The 21,816-nt window shown below is 40.3% G+C and overlaps 1 protein-coding gene across 1 annotated transcript in view; it reads left to right on the forward strand.

Moving 5' to 3' along the window:
* Positions 1–21,816, forward strand: part of SEL1L2 (SEL1L2 adaptor subunit of SYVN1 ubiquitin ligase) — an 80,718-nt gene that overhangs the window by 19,490 nt on the left and 39,412 nt on the right. The window contains exons 3-5 of the mRNA XM_084622378.1: positions 7,840–7,894; positions 16,115–16,220; positions 17,188–17,350. Coding sequence (XP_084478504.1) covers positions 7,840–7,894; positions 16,115–16,220; positions 17,188–17,350 — 324 coding nt within the window. The remainder of the gene's footprint in view (positions 1–7,839; positions 7,895–16,114; positions 16,221–17,187; positions 17,351–21,816) is intronic.

Below are 21,816 nucleotides of genomic sequence, written 5' to 3' on the forward strand. Positions count from 1 at the left end.
ATAGCTCACCCTACCTGATCACTCTTGTTACTGTGTGTATGGTAACACCCATTGTTTCATGTTCTCTGTGTATATAAAATCTTCCCACTGCATGCATCTGATGAAGTGAGCTGTAGCTCAAGAAACCTTATGCTCAAATAAATTGGTTAGTCTCTAAGGTGCCACAAATACTCCTTTTCTTTTTGTGGATACAGACTAACACGGCTGCTACTCTGAAACTCTAGTTTTCTCTTGTGTGCTGAGCCATGACAGAACACCTTTAACATGCCTCCTTACACCTTAACAAGCTTTCTGACTTGGGGTTTCTTGGGAGGGTGTGGAGAAGCTCTGCACCTACCTAAACAGGTCTCTTTACTAAGAGTATCATGAAGGGGCACTGTGGCTGCTTTGTGGCTCCTTTTTACCAGGTTAGCCAGCACATATTGGTTACAAGACAACTGTCTAACTCAGGGGTGGGAAAAATACAGCCTGTGGGCTGGATCCGGCCCATCTAACATTTCTGTCCAGGCCACCAGGCTCTTTGGCTGCCCCTCACAATCTCTGGGCCACTAAAAGTACCACGGAGCAGTAGGGAATTCAGGCAGGCTGCCTTTCTGCCATGGCCCCAAGCCACTCCCAGAAGCAGCTGGCTGCTACTGGCACATCTCTGCGTGCCCCTGGCAGGGAGTGAGGGAGGCAGCTCTGTGTTTTGTCCCTGCCTCCAGCACTGTCCTCACAGCTCCCTTTGGAAACTGGCCAATGAGAGCTGCAAGGGCGGTGCTTGTGGGCAGTGCACAGAGACCCCAAGAGGTGCACAGATATGTGCCAGCAGCAGCTGGCTGCAGCCGCTTCCAGGAGCAACATGGGTCCATGGCATGCAGGCAACCTGCGTGAGCTTTGCTGCGCCTCCGGCCTGCCGCCACCTATAGTGAGCACCTCCCAGCCAAAGCCTGCACCCCCTCCCACACCCCAATCCCCTGCCCCAGGTCAGAATGCCTTCCTGCACCCACACTCCCTCCCAGACCCTGCACCTCCTCCTGCACCCCAATCCCCTACCCCAGCCTGGAGCCCCACTCCTGTACCAAACTCCTTCCCAGAGCCTTTACCCCCTTCTGCACCCCAACACTCTGCACCAGCCCAGAGCTCCCTCCTGCACCCCAACTCCCAGACCCCACACCCCCTCCATTAATATAGTAGAAATGTGTGGCCTGTGACAACTTGCCAAAATGCGTGGAGTGGCCCCCCTGCAAAAATTATTGCCCACCCCTGGTCTAACTCTTCCCTTGTAGCTTTCTAGAGACTTTGAAGTCCATGAAGCTACACTGGTTTATAGCAGCTGAAAATCTGACCCGTCAAGTTCAAAGCCTCCAATAATTTTTTGGGGATGTCATCTTGTAGCTAGTAAATGGTGGTAATTTCCATTTGGTAGCCTCCATTTGTTAACAAAACCCTATTGCATTTCAAGTACCTTTTCCTGTCCCAAAAAGATATGTTAATCCAGTATTTCTTTTAGAATCTCCATCCTCTTGAATTAATGGCTTTAATCAAACAATATCAGTGAAAGGAACTGTGTGACATTTAATGGAATAGCTTCTCCCTGATGAGTGTTTTGTACCAACAGGAACCAGCTATTTGGACAAGCAGAAGTTAGCTATGTAAAACTGTATTGAGCCCAATTCTCTGTGACCTCTGCCCCTCTATTCTGCTCTGCTTGCATAAAGAGGATCGTAATAGCCCCCTAGGGACAACTCCAAGTGTCATAAGATTCCTCAATCAATGTAAAGCTGACAGAACAGCTCTACAGCAGTCCTCAACCCTGTATGTCACATCTAGATGTAGCAGGTAAAATTCACATTCAACAATAGCCAACATCGGTTTTTTTGAATATATATAGTATTTTCTGTTCCTATTCTTCTGGAAGAATGCACAGCTTAATCTAGTGTCAAAAAGTGTATTATAACATTTATAAGCTGCACAACTACTAAATTAATGGCATATCAGAAACCTAATTTTGATTATTCTAACTGTGTGACTTTAGTGTTCATTTCAGTACTGTAGTAAGTTTACATAATCTTGCCTCTTTGAAATAGTTTCTGTAAAATATGGAACAGCAGAGTGCAATTCCATTAGCTTTTGCCATTTGATGATGATGCATGTTAGACATGTGAGTGAACAAAAAGATAAATTTACTATGGCATTGCTAAGAGGACACAATGCTTCTAATAAATTCTTTGCATCTTTCCAAAGGGTCACAGCTATTCTTTCAGCTTAGGGCTGGTTTACTGCCTACAGCAAAATTGGTTTTAATAGACTTACGCAAGCTTAAGAAGAGATGATCTAGTAATGTTTCATATTCAAAATATGAAAAAACCTTCCAGAGAAAATAGAAAGTGCTGCAACTCAACCATCTCATGCAAGATATATATGCATGAACAAGATTCTCAGGCTGTAGAGAACAAATTATTTAAATATAATATTGTCAAGGTTAGATAGATTTTAGTCACTTTGGTGGAAGTATTTTAAAATAATTAAATTCAGTTAAAAGGGTGGGAAAATTCCAGCCCCTAGTCCAGCTAAATTTTTCCTGTCTCAGATCATTATTATTAAATAGCAAGTTTCACTGAGAAAGGAGAAAAACAAGGAAAATCCTGAATTAGAAGGCTTTGGTATCAGTTATTCCCAGAGAATGGAAATTCCTGGCTTATCTCAGCACAGTTCTACACTAGACTATGCAAGCAGCCAGACATTTAGACAAGTCATTTTCATGGTGGGCAATACCATAATACAGGTACTGTATCAAAGCAAAAATTAGGTGGGTGTTATAAAGTTTTAATTCAATCCAAGCAGGATCTTTAGGACCTTTTAATATCAAGCATACAGGGAAAGGCCTAACCTGAATGGACGTATATGTAGAGGTAGAGCTGTTGTAGCCATGTTAGTCCTATGATATTAGGGAGACAAGTTAAGGGAGGTAATATTTTTTATTGGACCAACTTCTGCTGGTTAGAGACAAGCTTTCAAAAGATATTACCTAACTTACCCTGTCTCTACGATAATTGTAGGCAGGATGCTAGGAACTGACTGTGTCTACACTACCGCGGTAAGTTGACCTAAGTTACGCTACTTCAGTAGTGTGAATAATGTAACTCAAGTCGATGTAGCTTAGTTCGACTTACTGTGGTTTTTTGCACTCCGCTGTGTCAATGGGAGATGCTCTTCCACCAACTTCCATTACTCTTCTCGGGGAGCTGGAGTACAGACAGTCTTCAGATTTACAACACAATTGGTTCCTTACAATTGCGTCGTAAGTTGAACCTGCAATCTACTCCACTGCGGAACCAAGCTTTGTAAACTCAAAACCTATAGTTGTAAGTTGAATCAGGGTGTCAGTCTAGAAGTGCTGTTCATCATAACTCAATCATCAACAAAGTTGAGGACTGCCTGTACTGCAGTTGATGGGAGAGTGCTCTGCCATTGACTCAGCTGGTCTTCAGACCCGTCGATTGCAGTAGCACCGATCTACCAATCTATATGGCCTCAGGCAGTGCACTGTATCCTTGTAAACTTTTCCTAAGGTGGATTGCTTATGAGAGCATGGGCCTCACTCATGCGGAGCTGAAGTTTCTGCCATCAGGAAGAAGCTTCCACATAAACTTGAACTCAAACTTCTTTTGAATCACTGAGAATGTATATCAGTTTAAATCAGACACTTGCTAGTACCTTCAAGTAGGCATAATTTGGCTTCAAGGCGTCTGGAACAAAACTGATTTTTATTTTTAAACACACTGCTTTTGTACTATATTCAGAATTTCTTTGATTATTTTATAGTGCTCACAAGGATGTTAGATGCTTCACAGAAACAGTGTTTGCTCTGACAAGTTACTCCTGGAGGATTTCTGCACCAAAAAAAATTAAAAATTCTTCAAAATTCTGTATAATTTATTTGTCAATGTAACACAGTGTAATCATGCCAGTTTCAATTATTTTGGTAGTTTATTTCAAAATACCTGTCAGCAAGTATGTCTTTATTGTTACAGACAATTTGTTTTTAAACCACAAATAGGCAGATTAATACAGAACTTGAGTAATTTAAATTACAAGACAGAAATATATTTCCTGCACCTCTCAGAAGCGGTGCAATGGCTTGGGGGAGTCAGGGGTAATGGAGGAGCTGAGGAAGTGGGAAGGAGCCTGGAAGGTTGTTGGGTGTGGGTGGGAGAAGTATGCTGCTGACTTATGGCACCACAGCAGCCTCTGGTGGGCAAAAGGCACAACTGCAGCATTTCTGGGGCAGAATGTATTTTCTCTGGGGAAAAAAGGTTCTGCACCAGACATGAATTGTGTGTGCACACAGTCATGCAGAATTCCCCCAGGAACAACAAGTACATGGTAGTGGGGATCTCTGAATCTAAAAACCATGAGCTTCTACTGCCTGAGCTAAAAGACCTTGGTCTGTTAGCCAAGGCTGTAGCTAGCTCATGTACTTCTGTATGTGGCCTAGCCACCAGACAGAGTAGGTTTGGGTTACACACACACAATTTAAAACAAACGTTCATTTACTTTGTGAAAAGATGATAAAGTTTCATTAAGATATTACTGAACATTAATGTGGGACAAAAAAAAACCCAAGACACAAGGTGGAGAATTCTAAAATGTGATTTGTATGTTTGCATCATTTTGGTAGATTGATAAATTACAACTGCAGCCATTATATTAACAACTTTATTAAATGTTTTAAAGTACATGAAAAGACATTGATAGTGTCTTATTAAGAGAGAACCTAATTTTGACCCCAATCCTGCAAATACTGTATAAATGTTTAACCTCCCACATTGACTTCAGTAGGACTACTCACAGTGTGTAAAAATAAGCACATGCATAAATTTGTGCAAAAATCAGGTCCTTAGAGATTGAATATCCAGAAACAAACCAAGAAAAAATGGAGACTAAAAGTGAAGAGAATACCTAAAGGAAGAGTTAATGGTTTACTGGGTGTAAAGGATTGGAGCCTCCCTTATAGTGCCCTCCTCTGGCTGGGCACAGGCTTGTGTGAGCTAAGCCCACTCCCTCCCTGGAGAAATTCTGCTTTGCCCTCTCTCACAGAATCCAGGGAAGGTAGTTTCCAGCCAGATTAATTTTCTGTAGGTTTTATTTCAGCCTTCTTAACAAATACAGGACCAAAGTTTCACAGCCTCTACCTTCGGAGTCTGTAGGGATTAAGTCCCTTTCCCCAAGTCTGTCCACCACCCCACAAATTCATCAACCCAAAAGTTCCTGGCTTTTACCTCAGAGCCTTTGTGATAAAAAGACTTTCCCCAGTCTCCCTTTTAGCCATCTGTTTCTTGGAGCCACACCTCAAGCAGTTATTCCAGCTTCTGGCAGGTGTCACAGCTACCTTTCCATTTCCTGCTCCTCCTTTTATGAGGATCAGCTAATTAAGTTTGCAGGTCTTTTTCCAATGGGCTAATTAGCCAGCCAGCTGCAGGCCTCTGACCCCAGGGGAATGGTATCCCTTGTACCTTCACCCAGGACAAATACTGTTTCTTCTTGTACAACGTTTTGAGGAATTAAATGTATTCTGGGAAGTAAAACTTGGATTTTGTAAGTGTTAAAGACATTTGAACTGATTGTTACCAACAGCAAGTGTTATTAAACGTCTCATTATTATAAAACAGAACCCCAACAACACTTACTGAACTGTCGTCTGAAAAGCTTTGGGAAATGATAATGATCCTTTTTTATTAAGGAACCATCAATAAATACATTGACTATGCACCCTATTGGTGATCACAAAATTTGCTGCTATGAATTTGGGCATCTGTAGTTTTACTTAACCTGAAAAGCAACGTGGTACAATGTTTGTCATGTAGACTTTAACCCAAACAATTGATATATGCTATGGTTGTTGATTAATTGCAGTTAACTCACGCAATTAACTCAAAAAAATTAATCGCGATTAATCGCATTGTTAAACAATAGAATACAAATTGAAATTTATTAAATATTTATGGATGTTTTTCTACTTTTTAAAAAGATATTGATTTAAATTACAACACAATACAAAGTGTACAGTGTTCACTTTATATTATTATTTTTATTAAAAATATTTGCACTGTAAAAACCATAAACAAAAGAAATATTTTTCAATTCACCTCACACAAGTACCATCATGCAATATTTTTGTCGTGAAAGTGCAACTAACAAATGTAGATTTTTTTGTTACATAACTGCACTCAAAAACAAAACAATGTAAAACTTTAGAGCCTACAAGTCCACTCAGTCCTACTTCTTATTCAGCAAATCACTAAGACAAGCAAGTTTGTTTACATTTACAGGAGATAATGCTGCCCAATTCTTACTTACAATGTCACCTGAAAGTGAGAACAGGCGTTCGCATGGCACTTTTATAGCCAGCATTGTAAGGTAGTTACTTGCCAGATTCGCTAAACATTTGTATGCCCCTTCATGCTTCGGCCACCATTCCAGAGGACATGCTTCCATGCTGATGACGCTCGTTAAAAAAATAATGCATTAATTAAATTTGTAACTGAACTCCTTGGGGCAAAATAGTATGTCTTCTGCTCTGTTTACCCGCAATCTTCCATATATTTCATGTTATAGTAGTCTCTGATGATGACCCAGCACATATTGTTCATTTTAAGAATACTTTCACTGCAGATTTGACAAAACACAAAGAAGGTACCGATGTGAGATTTCTAAAGATAGTTACCGAACTTGACCCAAGATTTAAGAATCTGAAGTCCCTTCCAAAATCTGAGAGGGACGAGGTGTGGCGCATGCTTTCAGAAGTCTTAAAAGAGCAGTGCTCTGATGCAGAAACTACAGAATCCAAACCACCAAAAAAGAAAATCAACCGTCTGCCAGTGGCATCTGACTAAGATGATGAAAGTGAACATGCGCCTGTCTGTACTACTTTGGATCGTCATTGAGCAGAACCCGTTATCAGCATGGACACATGTCCTCTGGAATGGTGGTTGAAGCATGCAGGGACATATGAATCTTGAGCACCTCTGGCACGTAAATATCTTGTGACGCCGGATATGACAGTGCCATGTGAATGCCTGTTCTCACTTTCAGGTGACATTGTAAACAAGAAGAGGCAGCATTATCTCCTGCAAATGTAAACAAACTTGTCTGTCTGAGCGGTTGGCTGAACAAGTAGGAGGACTGAGTGGACTTGTAGGCTCTAAAGTTTTACACTGATTTATTTTTGAATACAGAGTTTTTTTGTACATAATTCTACATTTGTAAGTTCAACTTTCATGATAAAGAAATTACACTACAGTACTTCTAATAGGGGAATTGAAAAATACTATTTCTTTTGTTTTTTTACAGCACAAATATTTGTAATGAAAATAAATATAAAGTGAGCACTGTACACTTTGTGTTTTGTGCTGTAATTGAAATCAATATATTTAAAAATGTAGAAAACATCCAAAAATATTTAAATAAATGGTATTCTATTATTAACAGTGCAATTAATCACGATTAATTTTTTTAATCACTTGACAGCCCTAATGTATGCATACCATCTCAGAATTAGCTATGCTGAATTCTGGTAATGTTTTATTTACAGAATTTAGGGTTTAACATGTGTTGCAAGTATGGTTCAGTAGCTCATATGGCAGCATAATAAGACTATGTTTAATTTATATACATTATATATACTGAGAATAAAAGTGGGTAAAGAATTGCAACAAAGCACACGTAATTTCATTTCTTAATCCTAATGTAAATGATATATAATATACTGGAATAAAGACAGCTTAATATCCTTGTAAGCTTTATCAAAAATATTAAACCAGTTTTGGAAAAAATGTATGCAACTTATTTTTTCAGGAAGCACTGAATGAAAGTCAACTATTAACAATGCAAGATACATTTTCTTCACAAGGTAATAGATTTGGTTGTAAGGACATATCTTTTATACACTCCCTCAGCTTATGTAGAGTGCTGTTAGATTAAGACAATATTTACTAGAACTATACAAGCTTTCTAAAAGGTAAACATTTATTGGTAAATATTTTAAACTAAATAAGCTGGAAAGGTTTCTGATTTTTCATGTATTTGTGGTATAATGCAATATTAACAGTTTGCTGTTGACTGTTGACTGTCAAAATGATGATCTAATATGTCTGTTCTATTTTTAATGTATTTGAAAACACCAAACACATTATGTACACAAAGATGGTATTCACAATGCAAGCAAAGGGAACTACAGTCTCATTCTGCACAGTTAGGGGGCAATCCTTGTGTGGAGTAACCCTCTCCTCACATGTAGATCATGAATCACAATCTGTCCTATTGTGTTCATAATAGCAAAGCACTAAGGGTGAAATCTTGGCCTCATCCAAATCAATGGAAGTTTTGTGATTGATTTCAGTGTGGTCAAGATTTCACAATTCAGCAAAATACTTAAGCACATACTTAATTTTGAGCATGTGCTGAAGTCCATCAATATGCAGTAAAAATGTGCTTAAACTTTAAAGTAGATGCTTAAGTTCTTAGCTAAATTTGGAGCTCAAAACACCATACTTCACTTAAATTACATTTAGGCAATGTCTAGAAAATGTCCATAGTCTAGAAAAAAGATTTTCAGATAGTCTTTCCAAAAGCATAAGAGGGACCAGAGCAATGTTAGGCAACAGTTGGGTACAACCAGTTCAAAACAGATACTTCACAGAATATGTAGTAAAGGGAGCTAATAGTCTAAAGGCAAAAAAAAAAAAAAAAGAAAAGAAAAAGCATCTAACTGCTAAATTTCTATTAAGCATAAACAGGAGTTTCCAAAATATCTGATTATATTCAGTCCAAAGAAGAATTCTAAAAATGCGTCACAAATTTGCTCCCTTCTAAGAGCATGCTTCATTTCCAAAACAACACAAAATGTCCCACTCAAGGAAGAATAAAAGAGACAATACTTCAGACAGAGTTTTCCACAATCAAATCAGAGCAGACACATTGTAGTCCTTACATACCTTAGAACCTCTTTGAAGACATTTTCATGAATACATATTCTCTACAATGATACACCCAGTATCTCCATGAAAAAAGAACAATGTCTTCAGATGTCTTCAACATCAGTCAAGTTAAGAATCTAAAGATAATATTTGAAAAAAACCAAACACAAGGCCTTTTGCTAAAGGAAAAAACTGGTTCATAATAATGATGAATTGAGAGGGTAAAACATTAGCATTCAGCCCAAGGTAGATGGTCCCAAATGGAGAGGAAGCCTAAAGTATCCTTAAATTTAGGACTATGCTCAATGTATTTTTAGCAATGAAATACAGAGCTTAGAGGCTGATTTGCATCTTCACCCAAAATAACTGCAATCTTTTCATACTTATTTACCAAAGTAATGGTAAAAATATCAATGATAATGGAAGGAATAGTTTGTGTTTTTTAAGATTAAAATATTATTTTCTTTGAAAGTATTTGAAAAGTTAACTGAATATTTATTTGCTAGATGTTTTTTGTAAAAAGTTTGATTTTGAATAATCCATCATGTATTCACAAAGAATGAGCCTTTTGGCTAGGTACTGTGGAGATTATATTTTTTCTTGGCATCGTAATTTGGTTTTAACTGAGTAGCTTTACTGTGCTGTTCTTACAGTGATCTTTTCTCATTTTTAATATATAGGACTATGTACTTTAATCAGATTAAATTCCCTTCTGAGCCCAATTTCTGACAGACCCCTCTTGATAGAAGTTAATCCTTAATGTATCTCTAAGGTGCAATAGAAACTGAGTTCCTGTTTATAAGCCTGATTTTGGCCCAGTCTCTAAAATTAAAATTGATTTAGTTATAGTTGATATATTGATATATATATTGATATAGTTTACATCTGGGGCCAGCCAATATTGGATTTTTCCTGAAGAATTTGACGCAGCTCAGACAGGAGGTACATCATGATGTCCTAAAATTAAAGATGTTCGGCATAGACCCAAAGGTCTACTAATGCTTCCAGAGGAGAGAAATAAAACTTAGTTTACTCTCCTAGCAGAGGTCTAGGTCCAGATCCTGGCCACTGCTATAACCATTTTGTGCCAGTTTGGCTGTGGAAAGAGGTTGGAAAGATAGCTTAAATAGCCAGTGGGGGATTTCCCTGGGTTGAGGGAGTGTTTACGGTAAAGCCAACATAGTTGGCTCAGTACTTCCTCTGTCCTAGCACCTTGGTGGTGAGGGAATATCTAATGTAGGAGAGGCAGTGGCCAGCGCACTTTGCACTCTGGCAATCTCTGACTGCTTAACAGCCTTAGAGAGGCATTACCAGCTGGTATAACTTAGAGCAGACCGACTGCACTTTAAGTTACATCAGGGGCCAGACCACTATTGGGCAGACTTAAGTTAGTTTGGGTGTCTTATTTGAAAAGTACTACCGTAGATGCATTTTCCGTTTCTAATGGTTGGGATTTTGCTTAATATTTTTGAAAGGTTAAGTGCACTCAACCCACTGTTGCAATCCTGCAATGTTCATTTTAACTATGTTTGTTGGGATTTTTTTTTGTATGGTTATCAAAAAATGTTATATTGATATGTTAAGAGCAAAAGCAAGTAAAGTGCACTGAATCATGCATTGAGAGAAATAGGTGCAGAATCAGATTCTTATTAAATACTGTACTGGAGGAAAATTAGATATAGATAACAGCAGGAGTTTCTCCATGTTAGGCAGAAATTCTAGAATTACAGTCAACATTTTTTTCTGATACTGTAGCATCTGATTTTAGCCCATTGCAAAAGGATTATGACACTGGCTCAGCTCAGTGTTACAGGTTCAACCCTGCAGTCTTGAATGATGAGAGAGAAGTTAGGACAATTGATTAATGTCATGGGATTAGAGCTACCAATGATTCTTGCATTATGAAAGGTGCCCAAAACAACAAATGGAGGACCAGATTCTGCTTTCAGTTACATTGTTATAAATCTTTAGTGACACCACTGAGGTCATTGGATTTATACCAGTGTAATGAAGAGTACATTTCATCTCTTGGTGTAACAGTGTAAGATTACAAAATTTAATGAAAGCATGTCCACAGGCTCCCTTAATAAGGCCTTAATAAGATGTGACTCTATTAGCATCTCTTAGCCAAGTTACTTGTTGACTAAATGTGCAATACTGAATGGGGAAATATAGACTTGTTACTTCATAGAAAGCAGGCCCACTGATGGGGGGCAAAGAGGGCAATTGCCCCGGGGCCCGGGCAATTTAAAAGGGCCCGGGGACCCCCAGCTGCTGCTGCTGTCATGGTAGCAGCAACCAGGAGCCCCGGGCCCTTTTAAATGGCCCAGGCGAACCTCAGGGCTCCCAGGTGCGCGCTGAGTGGCGACCGTTTCGGGCACCCACGCTTTGTGGGAGCCGGCCGGCCAGCATTGGTGACGGATTTGTCACTTCCGCCTCGGGCCCCACACCTCCCTAGGAACAGCCCTGGGGCCCAAAATTGCTGTCAGCGGGCCTGATAGAAAGCTAATTTAAACTACTACAATCAAATAAAATGAATTTACTACTTTTCATAACAGAAATAGCTCTACTGCATCTTTCCTTTAATGCAATAAGCCCTTACATTAACCTACAATGATGCTCTCCCCTTTTGGGGGTGTGTGCGAGGTGCAGAGAGAGGGAGGAGATGGAAAGGAATGGTAGAAGAAGAGTATGGTAATTTAGTTGTTGAAGTCATCCATTTTCATTTCTATGTTTTTAAATACTTTAAATATATATTTATGAATAAATAAGTTTAGAGTTATAGCTAGTATTTAAGGTGAAAAATTTTAAAATATAGAACTGCTTAAAGTCCAAGCTTATCAAATTTTTTATGATTGGACAAATCCTACTAATTAAGCAAAAATGATTCATCCAATTAAGAATGCTATGGGAACAAAGGTAGCATGACAGGGTCGGGCCAGATGGCTACCGGAGAGTAATAGAAGGCAGATATATTAGCCCCAGGTTAAGTAGGTCCCTTTTCTCTGGGTAAGGTAACAGGGAAGGGTCCAGAACAATCAGGAACCTTCTGGAGACAATTAAGACAGACAGGCTGATTAGAACACCTGCAGCCAATCAAAAAGCTGCTAGAATCAATTAAGGCAGGCTAATCAGGGCACCTGGGTTTAAAAAGGAGCTCATTTCAGTTTGTGGTGCGCGTGTGAGGAGCTGGGAACAAGAGGTATTAGGAGCTGAGAGTGAGAATGTGTACTGTTGGAGGACTGAGGAGTACAAGCATTATCAGACACCAGGAGGAAGGTCCTATGGTGAGAATAAAGAAGGGGTTGAGAGGAGGCTGTGGGGAAGTAGTCCAGGGAGTTGTAGCTGTTGCACAGCTGTTCCAGGAGGCACTCTAGACAGCTGTATTCCACAGGGCCCTGGGCAGAAACCCGGAGTATAGGGCAGGCCCGGGTTCCCCCCAAACCTCCCAACTCCTGGTTAGACACAGGAGGAGTTGACCTGGACTGGGTTCACGAAAACGCCCAAACTGAGGGCTGCCATGAAGCTCCAAGGTGAGCAAATCCGCCAATAAGCGCAAGACTCACCAAGGTAGAGGAGGAACTTTGTCTCAGTAGTTTAAAATTGATTTTACCAAAAATTAAAAATCCATTGAAAAAGCACTTTCATCAATTGTCAACCTTTCAAAACAAGTGCAAGATTTAATATAACTAGCTGTCTATTCAGACGAGGCCTTGGACAAGCACAGTAAAGGTATTCGCAAAAAGAAAAGGAGGACTTGTGGTGCCTTAGAGACTAACAAATTTATTTGAGTGAAAACTTATGCTCAAATAAATTTGTTAGTCTCTAAGGCGCCACAAGTCCTCCTTTTCTTTTTGCGGCTACAGACTAACACGGCTGCTACTCTGAAACCAGTAAAGGTATTGTAGCCCATGATTGAAATGCATTGTCTGGCTATCCTGAAAGAAGGACAGGAGACACTTTGATATGGATTTAATCAGGCCACAACTTTATTATTAGATGTCTGGGACTACCAAGCAGATAAAACTGTACAGTGTGGGCAACTCCATGTCCATTCAAATAATTACCCAGGACTTCCACCAACCCTCCTTTATTTTCCATCCAGTGTCCCCAGCCAACCAATGGCTTGGACCTTTCATCCACTGGCCCTCATAAGAGGGTTAAGGTGGGCTATAAGAAAGGGAGGTTGGCTCCCTGCCTTACCAATCATAGGAGCCCTGAACACTCCTCCCCCAGTTCCATTCCTTTAACCAGCATGGAGTGAGTGGGAAGCGGGGCCTTGGAGAAGGGGCAGGGCAAGGGTGTTCGGTTTTATGTGATTAGAAAGTTGGCAACCCTGTTACAAAATGAGTTGCAACATATAGCCTAACGCCCTTTCTTCCTCCCCGTAATAGGTCCTCCCTGAAACCCACTGTGGGGAAGATGAAAAAAAAAAATCCTATCTAAGTCGATATGGTGGTGACGGAAAAATTCCTTCCCAGGACCCCTAAAAGGGAGCGACTAGCGTAATGTCCACAGTAGGTCCTTCCCAAACCTGATTTTCACCACCTCGAGGGGAGGGAGCGTGTTTGCTGCCTTGCCTGCTGCGTGAAGAAAGGGCTTCTAACACCCGGGCTTGCCCCTTTTAAAACCTTCCGCCCTTACATTCCCAGGAAATGAGTCAGCATCGCCACGCTGATTCCTACCCAACTTTTTTCAGCAGCTTCTGACCTCTTTCCCCCGACACACACACCCGTAAAGCAAGCCCGGATAATGTCCCCCCATTTCAGGCAGGACCAGAAACTTGCAAGGTTTCACAAATATGCATATTCAAAATATCACTTACCACAGCACACTTCCTGTGTAACAGGAACCATAGTTCTAGCATTTCCCAGTTTGAGTGCTTGACTTTGCGACTTTAATGTTTTAACATATTTTGTGTGTATACTTTCTTGAGCTTTTAAAAAACAAACTGAAAAAACCCCCAGAAATTCTATTATATTGACAACAAATGGGTCATCAGCAGGGTTGTGACCTATAGATCCATGGCACCGACCTCTGGCACTTTAGCTGACAGATTACGTGATCGGAGCACTATCTTGTAATTTTTTGTGGACCAGCACTAACAGGGATGAAACACTTTGCCAGTGGGTTTCACAGATATTTGCTAACAGCAGAGGAATAGTGAGACTCAAGAATCTTGAGTTCCATTTTCTTGCTCTAGACACTTCTGCCTGTTTCCCCCTCCTTCTCCTCCAACCTGTCCTTGTCCCAGTCATGTGTCTTATCCACCTGTGGCTCCTTGTCCCAGTTCTATTCTCTTTGCCTAGCTGATCCTAGTCATCATTCCTCAGGCTTTTTATCCCAGTCCCCGTCTCCTTGCCCAGCCAATCCTAGTTGCCCCTTCCAGGCTCCCCATACCAGTCTTTCCCCCTCCCAGTCCTGTCTTCTTGCCCAGCCATTGCCAGTTTCCCCCAGCTCCTTGTGTGCAGTCTCCTTACCCAGCAAGTCCCAGTTCCCCTGTGCTGGCTCCTTGTCTGATCTGTCTCCACTGCCTGGCTTCTAGTCACCCTCAAACCCATGTTCTCCATCCTCACTGATTCCCAGTGCCAATCCCTTTTCCCAGACTCCATGTTCAGTTTCAAAAAGAAAAGGAGTACTTGTGGCACCTTAGAGACTAACCAATTTATTTCGTGAGCTACAGCTCACTTCATCGGATGTAGCTCGCGAAAGCTCATGCTCAAATAAATTGGTTAGTCTCTAAGGTGCCACAAGTACTCCTTTTCTTTTTGCAAAGACAGACTAACAGGGCTGTTACTCTGAAACATGTTCAGTTTCAGTGTCTCCCTCCCCACTCACCCTGTGGTCCTTCGGCAGCACTTCAGCGGTGGGCCCTTCAGTGCCACCAAAGACTCGGAGTGACTGAAGGACGTGCTACCAAAGTGCCGCAAAAGACCTGGAGCGACTGAAGGAACCAGTTCTTCAGCTTCTGGCAGCTCAACACTGCCCAGACCCCTTGTCCCAATCTCTTCTCTTCACTCCTCTTCAGTTCTGGGTTTGTCCTCCTTGTGTTTGATTGAGCTGGTTTCCTCCCCCGCACTGCCTGGTCCTGTGGGGGAGCACTGAAAGCACAGAACAGACAGGCTCCCAACCCTCCGTTTCTGTGACTGGTCCTGGACCCTGCAAGCCCACAGCAACACTGTTGCAATTACAGGAAAACTCCTGTTCAGATCTCTACAGCCCTGGTCTTGAGGATACTCAGTGCAGATTCTGGAATTTTCTGAGGCTTGTTAAACTTTACTCAGAGCTTGATTACATGGTTCATAAACTCATGTCCCTGAATCCATATTTACCAGTCAGGGACCATTATCTGACACAATTTACAAAGAATGCCATCCCATAGGCATGATGGCCCTGATTCAGCACTTTATGTGCTTAACTGTAAATACATGCTTAAGTTCCATTGAAGGTAGTGGAACTCAAGCTTAAGTGCTTTAGTAAATAGTGGTGGAATTAAGCCCATATTTAGGTTCCAATTCAGCAAAGCACTTATTAGGTTATGCATACTATTGCCCCTTCTTCCAACACCTGTGTCACCCCTTTGATGAACAGTAGCAGATGTCCAGGGCTTTTCAAGTCTGTTTTCCCATGCATAAGAAATCAGTGATGTGGAGTCTGAGTATATTCTAAGAGTAACAAACAGAATGCAGGCAATCTCTTTTTTCATAAATTTTAGGCCAAAACCAATGCCCAGCTCTCAGTGAGCAACACTGCCTTAAGGTTCAACTCTAATCAGAGACTAAGGCTGTCTGAGTGCTTTTACAGATCTGTCTCCAAGTATCACTGCACGGAGAACCTGGAATAATCTAAACTAAAAACACAGAAAATCTTCCAAGATTTTATCAGCATTCTCGATGCTGATATGACAGGGACATTTGACTAATGGTATTTCTTTTCTTCAGTATCAGTGATTGCAACTACCTGCACTCATGTACAAATGGATATTGAATCTCTAATCTAAACTGATCTAAAGGAGAACATTTTCAAATATAAACCTGTCATATGTAGTTGGGAATCACAGCAACTGTATCAGAAGAGTATTTGCTCTAGTTCAAAAAAAGTGGTTTATTTTTAAATTTTTGATCATTTTACTTTATGTTTGTGTACACCTATAGCAGAAGATCTGGCTAGGAGAAAGAAGAATGAGGAGCGAGGACATCAGCTTTATAAAATGAGCAACAAAATACTGAAACATTCCAAAAGCAAAAAAGAGAAAGAGGAGTAAGTCTGAACTCTAGCACTTGTGGGGCTAAATCAATAATAAAGATACAATTGTGCTTTAAAGACAAACAAGAACATGCACTGAGGAGTTTACAGTCTAGGTCTCCATCCCATAAAGAGTTTCATCCTACTGTATAGTTCCTTGTACAGAGCCTCATTGACATCAATAGAACCCTGTGAGAGGAAAAATATTTCTGGGCATAACTTTTGGCAGGATTGGGACCAACAATGACTTTGTGAAGTTCAGCGTTACTCAATATTTCTATTCTAGCTTAGTTACCTAGACTGGTTTGCATTTAATTGGAATTTTGCATTCTACATTGATAAAGCATAGTGCAAAGATATACAAATCAGCACACAAAAAAATCATTTTAATTCAAAACATGTCCAAAAGTTGTGGAAAAATTCTAGTGAACTGAAAAAAAAGTCAGTTTCCAGCTGAACAAATCCATCCAAAAAAGTTTTTTTTTGTGCGTGGTGGTGGCGGCAGTTAGGACATTCATGTGGGATGGGGGAGACCTGTATTAAATTTCCCTCTACATCTGATATGGAGAAGTGAGTTGAACTTTGGTCTCTCCTATTTCTGGAAAGTATTCTAGCCACTGAGTCTCCTACATCGCAAGTGAGTTATATGGAAAGCAGCACCCTCACCACAATAGTTTCAGGTTGGCTAGCACTACATTTTTTGGCAAACAAACTATTAATCTGAAAAATTTGACCCAGCTCTACTACTCACATGAATTTGAAGTTACTGTTCAAGGAAGGGTGGCTGCGAAGAAAGAAATTAAAACTTCTCTGCTGCCAGAGAAGCATGTTTTAGTTAGCTTTCAGGAGGTGCATAATAGAAATTAGTACTTGAATTAGTACACTTTAGTTGCTAAATCTCCTCTTAGAGATACAAGTACTGTACTTGAGGGGAGAAATTAAGATCAAATGATTAAACCTGAATTTCATATTCTTGAATCAGAGCTTACCAACTCCTTACTGAAGCAGCAGATATGGGACATTTGAAAGCTATGGAGAAATTGGCTGCTGCTTTGCTGTTTGGTTATCATGGTCCTCAAAATATAACCGCAGCTGTGATATTATATGAGACTTTGGCTGAAAAAGGATCTCATAAAGGCCAAACTGTAAGTAGTTTTGGGGTTTTTTTTAAGTGTATAAAGCTTTAAATAGGACATTACTCAGCTGGAAAGCTTATTAATATTTGAAAAGCAGTAAGGTGTGGTCTACTTTGTTAACATATATGTTGGTATAATGTGGGGCCACACAACAGGTAAGTATTAATTAAATTTTTTTTAATCATTCTCTAGTTAAATCCATTTTCAAATAGTAGCACCAGATAGTTACAAATGAATTTTTAAAAACTACTTTACTTTTCATTATACAAGTTGATTGATTGTTTTTAGAACTTTGTTCTTGTTGCACAATTGAAATAGACTAATCAGTGTCACTTGCTGGTATGTTTGTAGTCAGTTTAACTTTCTCAAGCACTAAGAATAAAATGCAATTTTGGCGGTCTAAACACTCCGGGAAATGTCTAACTAGAAACAACATACTGTTTTCCATTACTATTTCTGTAACTTTAAAATCTAACTTTTGAGTCTAGCACCACCTGACAGTAACTTGATTATTTTTTACTTTGGATATTTGTACACAGATGCTGAAAACTATGTTTAGTTGTTGCAGTTGTGGCTAGTGATATTGTCCAAAATTTTAACTTTCTGCTGGACAACAGTAGTTTTTATAAAAATACAAAATATTTTAACGTTGCATGATGGGGAACTTTGAGTTGCTTAATCTTCACTGTTACACACCAGATGTCACTTGAAGGAATTTTGGAGGGGAGTAAAACCCCTTTACAACCACATGTCTTCTAGCTGCAAGGACTAATGAGACTCCTTTGAAACCTATTGGACCTTGCTCAGGTTCTCTACAGAATCATGCAAGATTCACATCACCTTAGGACTTACTTTACCACCTCCATAGCACACCCAATCCATGTTCACACAATGGCAGTAAATAACCAGGACCACTCGAATGGACCCAATTCTGCAAAAGAAACCCCATAATTTTATTCATAATATAACAGTGACTAAGTCATCCAACCTTGCTGGATGATTCACATGGCCTTGAATTGACTGTTTTGTTAAAATAGATATGTAAGCCGGCATGAGCAAAGGCAGTGTGGCATACTTTATTCAAATTTCAGGTTTAAAAGGTGCCCAGATCCCAAAGATAGATTTGTGTGGGTGTGTCCACCTACTGATAGATATCTGGAATAAAATGAATTCGTAAACAAAAATTCTCAGACTATCCCATCACTCACTGTAATGTTTACATAGGTTTACTGTGATCTTGTTATGCTTGGGTATCTCTGTTGCCAGATTTCTGTCTTGGCCACTAGCCTTGTCAAGGATATCTTGTGTTTGTTTCAAATCTCATGGCAACAATGGGACTAAGCAAGGTGGCTTCTTACTCAAACTAAACAGAGGACACACTCATATTTGGAATAGGTCTAGAAACAGTGTGTTAACATAGGTTCTGGAACTAAGGGTGCTGCCACACCTGGCTTGAAGTGGTTTCCATTATATACAGGGTTTACAGTTTGGCTAAATGACTCGCAGCACTCCCACTATAAAAATTTGTTCCAGCACCCCTGTGTGTTAGTGTGACCATGTGCCAGGGATGAGAATTCCACACTCAGGGCAGACTGCAGGAAATAGGACAGACAATCTTCAAAACTGGTGGTTTATTCTATAATTAAATTCACCAAGCCAGTAACAAAAGAGCTTCTGAAGTACCACACTGATTAACAAGAAGCCAAACACAAAGAATTCCGCTTTAGGAATTCCACCCCTTGGTTCTCATCTCGACAAGTTGATCTGATATAGTGAGAGGTTATTGAAAACCCTATTCACCATGTGTGAGATCCTACCAATCCCAAAGGATCAGAAACTTACCCTCAGGTCAATATATGTCTCAGATCTTACCCAAATATCACAATGTTAGCCAATTCTTCGTAAACTAACTAAAGATTTATTAAGAAAAGAGAGTTATTGAATAGCTAAAAGATTATATACATTACAAATGCTTACACGGTCCTTACATCAGGTTTGTAGCTGTGATAGATGAGTCTGCTGGCTTGCCAAAGTCTCTCTGTAATCATCCCAAAAGGTTAGAATCCAAATGTAGTTTAGATGTAAAGTCTGTTAGAGTCATTTACTTGCATTTTTCAGGGTATTCCAAATAACTATTGGAAGATCTCTTTCCCACAACTTAAATTTTGCCCTGTTCAAAGTTCAGCAGACTAGAGATGCCGGATCAGGCCTGAGGTTTCTCTTTTATAGCTGAAGTGAGCTATTAAGTATTTTGAGCATAGCATGTGACTGAAGTTTCTTCTTTGTTGAGGACACACTGACCCATCACTTTAAAGTTAACGTTCAATTTCCGATGCATACACAGATAATTTACAGGTTTCAGAGTGGTATCCATATTAGTCTGTATCAGCAGAAAGAACGAGGAGTACTTGTGGCACCTTAGAGACTAACAAATTTATATGAGCATAAGCTTTTGTGGGCTAAAGCCCACTTCATCAGATGCATGCAGTAGAAAATACAGTAGGAAGATATATGTATATATACACAGAGAACATGAAAAAATGGGGGTTGCCATACCAACTCTTAACGAGACCAATTGATTAAGGTGGGCTATTATCAGCAGAAGAAAAAAAACTTTTGTAGTGATAATCAGGATGGCCCATTTCAAACAGTTGACAAGAAGGTGTGAGTAACAGTAGAGGGAAAATTAGCATGGGGAAATAGTTTTTAGTTAGTGTAATGATTCATCCACTCCCAGTCTTTATTCAAGCCTAATTTAATGGTGTCCAGTTTGCAGATTAATTCCAGTTAATTCTGCTGTTTCTTGTTGGAGTCTGTTTTTGAATTTTTTTTTGTGGAATAATTGCGACTTTTAGGTCTGTAATTGAGTGACCAGAGAGATTGAAGTGTTCTCCTACTGTTTTTTGAATGTTATGATTCCTGATGTCAGATTTGTGTCCATTTATTCTTTTGCATAGAGACTGTCTGGTTTGGCCAATGTACATGGCAGAGGGGCATTGCTGGCACATGACGGCATATATCACATTGGTAGATGTGCAGGTGAACGAGCCTCTGATAGTGTGGCTGATGTGATTAGGTCCTATGATGCTGTCCCTTGAATAGATATGCAGACAGAGTTGGCAACGGGCTTTGTTGCAAGGACAGGTTCCTGGGTTAGTGTTTTTCTTGTGTGGGGTGTGTGGTTGCTGGTGATTATTTGCTTCAGGTTGGGGGACTGTCTGTAAGCAAGGCCTGGCCTGTCTCCCACGATCTGTGAGAGTGAGGGATCATCCTTCAGGATAGGTTGTAGAACTTTGATGATGCGCTGGAGAGGTTTTGGTTGGGGGCTGAAGGTGACAGCTAGTGGTGTTCTGTTACGTCCTTTGTTGGGCCTGTCCTGTAGTAGGTGACTACTGGGTACTCTTCTGGCTCTGCCAGTCTGTTTCTTCACTTCCGCAGGTGGGTATTGAAGGTATACATTGTCCCCAAATGTGAAATAGTTGTGGGTGAGGACAAAGTCACAAAGTTTAGCCACCAGGTTTGCCGTGACATTATTGGGGTTACTGTTCCTGATGGCTTGTAGTCTTTGTGTGGAATGTTGGTGTAGAGGGCTTCTACGTCCATAGTGGCCAGGAGGGTGTTTTCTGGAAGATCACCAATGGATTGTAGTTTCCTCAAGAAGTCAGTAATGTCTCGAAATTAGCTAGGAGTGCTGGTTGCGTAGGGCCTGAGGAGGGAGTCTACATAGCCAGACAACCCTGCTGTCAGGATGCCAATGCCTGAGATGATGGGGCTTCCAGGATTTCCAGGTTTATGGATCTTGGGTAGCAGATAGAATACCCCTGGTCGGGGCTCTAGGGGTGTGTCTGTGCAGATTTGTTCTTGTGCTTTTTCAGGGAGTTTCTTGAGCAGATGGTGTAGTTTCTTTTGGTAACCCTCAGTGGGATCAGAGGGTAATGGCCTGTAGAATGTGGTGTTAGAGCTGCCTAGCAGCCTCTCGTTCGTATTCCGACCTATTCATGATAATGACTCCAACCCCTCTCAGTTACAGACCTAAAAGTCGCAATTATTCCACAAAAAAAACTTCAAAAACAGACTCCAATGACAAACAGCAGAACTGGAATTAATCTGCAAACTGGACACCATTAAATTAGGCTTGAATAAAGACTGGGAGTGGATGAGTCATTGCACTAATTAAAAACTATTTCCCCATGCTAATTTTCCCCCTACTGTTACTCACACCTTCTTGTCAACTGTTTAAAATGGGCCATCCTGATTATCACTACAAAAGTTTTTTTTCTTCTGCTGATAATAGCCCACCTTAATCGATTGGTCTCATTAAGAGTTGGTATGGCAACCCCCATTTTTTCATGTTCTCTGTGTGTGTGTGTGTATATATATATATGTCTTCCTACTGTAATTTCCACTGCATGCATCTGATGAAGTGGGCTTTAGCCCATTAAAGCTTATGCTCAAATAAATTTGTTAGTCTCTAA

Source organism: Lepidochelys olivacea, assembly GCF_965140295.1.
Source record: "Lepidochelys olivacea isolate rLepOli2 genome assembly, chromosome: 3".
In the NCBI taxonomy this organism is placed as follows: Eukaryota; Metazoa; Chordata; order Testudines; family Cheloniidae; genus Lepidochelys; species Lepidochelys olivacea.